The sequence below is a fragment of the Micromesistius poutassou genome (assembly GCF_964030765.1).
Source record: "Micromesistius poutassou genome assembly, chromosome: 5".
Classification (NCBI taxonomy): Eukaryota; Metazoa; Chordata; class Actinopteri; order Gadiformes; family Gadidae; genus Micromesistius; species Micromesistius poutassou.
Window position 1 is genome coordinate 1,655,894 of NC_140275.1, and position 2,806 is coordinate 1,658,699.

The 2,806-nt window shown below is 52.7% G+C and overlaps 1 protein-coding gene across 1 annotated transcript in view; it reads right to left on the reverse strand.

Annotated features, from left to right (window-relative positions):
• The window catches only part of dock5 (dedicator of cytokinesis 5), a gene marked incomplete at its 3' end in the record, with an annotated part of 27,060 nt that overhangs the window by 18,902 nt on the left and 5,352 nt on the right, over nt 1-2,806 (reverse strand). Inside the window, exons 2-8 of the mRNA XM_084468892.1 lie at nt 2,502-2,585; nt 2,201-2,241; nt 2,039-2,094; nt 1,649-1,745; nt 1,240-1,388; nt 917-1,052; nt 328-485 (exon numbers count right to left, since the gene is read on the reverse strand). Of these exons, the coding sequence (XP_084325018.1) occupies nt 328-485; nt 917-1,052; nt 1,240-1,388; nt 1,649-1,745; nt 2,039-2,094; nt 2,201-2,241; nt 2,502-2,585 (721 nt within the window). The remainder of the gene's footprint in view (nt 1-327; nt 486-916; nt 1,053-1,239; nt 1,389-1,648; nt 1,746-2,038; nt 2,095-2,200; nt 2,242-2,501; nt 2,586-2,806) is intronic.

Below are 2,806 nucleotides of genomic sequence, written 5' to 3' on the forward strand. Positions count from 1 at the left end.
CGAAATGTACATCGGGATTTACGAGTGAGGCAGCGGTTCGATCAAAGCATACAATCAAGCCTCCATAAAAAGATGAGTTACTGCCCGGTGTTTCCATGTTTCTAAAGAAAGAAGTTGGACACCGGGCATGAACAGCTCCAGGAACCAGAAGGTGTGTAACGTAGTGTCATTAGCTAGTCGAGGACACAAAACAGAAAATCATCACAACCACAAAGTACATTAAGTGCTAAAAAAAAACAGCAAAGGTGCCACAAGTCAGTTGACAAGTGGGGGCGGGGCGGGGCGAGGGGGCGGGACGGGGCGAGCGAGGGGGCGCGGCGCGCTCACCTGATGAACTCTGATTGGTCGGGGTCGTACAGGGACATCAGAAGCTCCGCCTCCTCGCCAATGTTGCACACAAAGTTCTTGAGGTTCATGAGGAGGCTGTAGGTGTGCACCGTGCTGAACAGCGTCTGCCGCCGCATCTCCAGGTTCTGCTGCCGCGTCTGGGCACGGGTGTGGGGGGTGTGGGGGGGAGGGGGGGAGGGGGGACGGGGGGGGGCGTGGTTAATTGGTGTTAATTGGACGGTCATGGGTTAAAGGGTGATGTCATGCCACCAGGTGTGATTAGCCGTTACAAGCCTTGTTTGAAAATCTGCCTTTCCCTGTGCCTTAGTGACATCCCTAGTGGGCGTGTCCACCTCGATGTATGACAGATAGATGAGCGACATTTGTTACAGTCCACTGGGTAGGCTGGTTTGATTGATCTCACCAGCATACATCTTAGTGGACCCACTTGTGATGTCACTAAAACACAGGGAGAGGCCGATTTTCACACGGCTCGCAGTGGCTAATCACACTCACACCTGGTGGCGTGATATCACCCCTTTAACAGGCCCGCCGGGCCGCTTAACGACGCCATCAAACACGCGCGTGCCTTCTCCTCCTGTATCCGGTCGTCGATGCTGCGGGACGCCACCTCGTGGGCGCGGAACAGGCTGACGGTGCTGGTGAAGTCCGGGTCCAGCGTGTTCCCCGCCTCGTCCCGCACCACCAGGTCCAGGCCCAGGATCCTGAGGAGGACACAGGGAGCAGCACGGTGGGACCGGGGACCGGGATGACCTCCGTGGTGAATTTGTTCCAGAGTAGCACAACCATCCCCGGCGCCCATAAAGCATGCGTGACAGCGTTTATTTTTAGCTTTGTTGGTGTGGACACTGGGGGGAGATACGGGGGTGGGGTGGGGGGGTAGATTCATACCGGTTTCCATAGTCAATCTTGGCGGTGACTTTCTTCTTCAGCTCCACAAGGTCATCCTTGGGCAGCGTTCCTGACACTATCTGCGATCGATACTCGATGAGGCTGTAGGCCATTTGCTGCACGGTCTTGAACATACTGACGTTGCTGGTCTGCCAGGAGATTAACAGGTGAGTTATCAACTGAACAAGGGTTTCTTGTTACCCACAGCGTCAGTGGAAAAATACACTCAAAGGGGAGTGTTTCAAAATGAATGAGGCCTGGGATGCTGTCTGCAATGCAAGTGGAGAAGACTGAGACTGAGAGTGAGAGTGAGAGTGTGTGTGTGTGTGTGTGTGTGTGTGTGTGTGTGTGTGTGTGTGTGTGTGTGTGTGTGTGTGTGTGTGTGTGTCAGATATTCACACATACTTACCACATAGAGCTTGTGCCATATCTGTGCCCACTCTCTCAGGGTCGCTCCCAGCTCCAGCACCAGTGGTAAATCTGTTGGGATAATTATTTCCTGCTGGCTACGCGCCAGAAGGGGAATAATGAGGATGAAAAAGTATTGTATTATTCACACGGAACATATGTGAATAAAGTACACCTCTACTCATGATGAATCGACGGGCATTTCCATAAAACAGAAAGGGCGCGAATAACGCTTTAAATGATCCCCAGATTAATATCGTTACGAGGCAGCGCGCGGGAGATGACAAGGGGTGGCGGCGGTCCAAAATGAAGACGGATTATGGCGTGTTATTATGATTCTAATTATCATTGTTATTGTGCTGTGGTGAAACGTGGTAGGATGTGTTCTCACTCGATCCCCTCCACTCGGGCCTCCTTCAGGTGGATGAAGGACGAGGGGAAGATGCCCTGGAGAAGAGGAGACACACAGGACAGAGTTAAAACCAAGGGAGGCCGAACCGTCCCCGAATAACTCCTTCTGCGGTCGGTAGGACGGCCCGGGCGGGGCACCTACCCTCTGAGACTTGTTCCGCAGCGTGTAGCCTCGGTACCAGCCTGGGAGAGAACCAAAGTCATTTTAAAGATTTAAAAGAAGAAATGAGACATCACAGAGAAGTACGAACAGTTGGGGGGCGGGACAGGGGGATTGCAGCGGACTTTCACGAGGTGCAATCTATTGATCAACCCCCGGTGCAGCTCTCAACATGTCACTGCAGCTCCTGGGCAGGCTTGTAAAGGGGGAGGCGGTCGGGAGGCAGAGGGAGGAGGGAGAGGGGAAGGGAGGTGTAAAGTGGGCCTTCGGTCGACTCGCTCACCTTCAAACGTCTCGAGGATGTGCACTGTGTCGCCCACCTGCAGACACAGCTCTTGTTTACCTCGCCCATCGTAGTTGTAGATCGCTGAGAGAGAGAGAGAGAGAGAGAGAGAGAGAGAGAGAGAGAGAGAGAGAGAGAGAGAGAGAGAGAGAGAGAGAGAGAGAGAGAAAATAAGTTATTGGAACACTTGAACTGAAAATAAACTGCTATTAACAAGAACGCTTGTTTTTATTCTCTACGCAAACAATTTAATTCCGCTCAGTGGGGTCAAACACGAGCACAACCCCCAAAAACAAGCCAACACC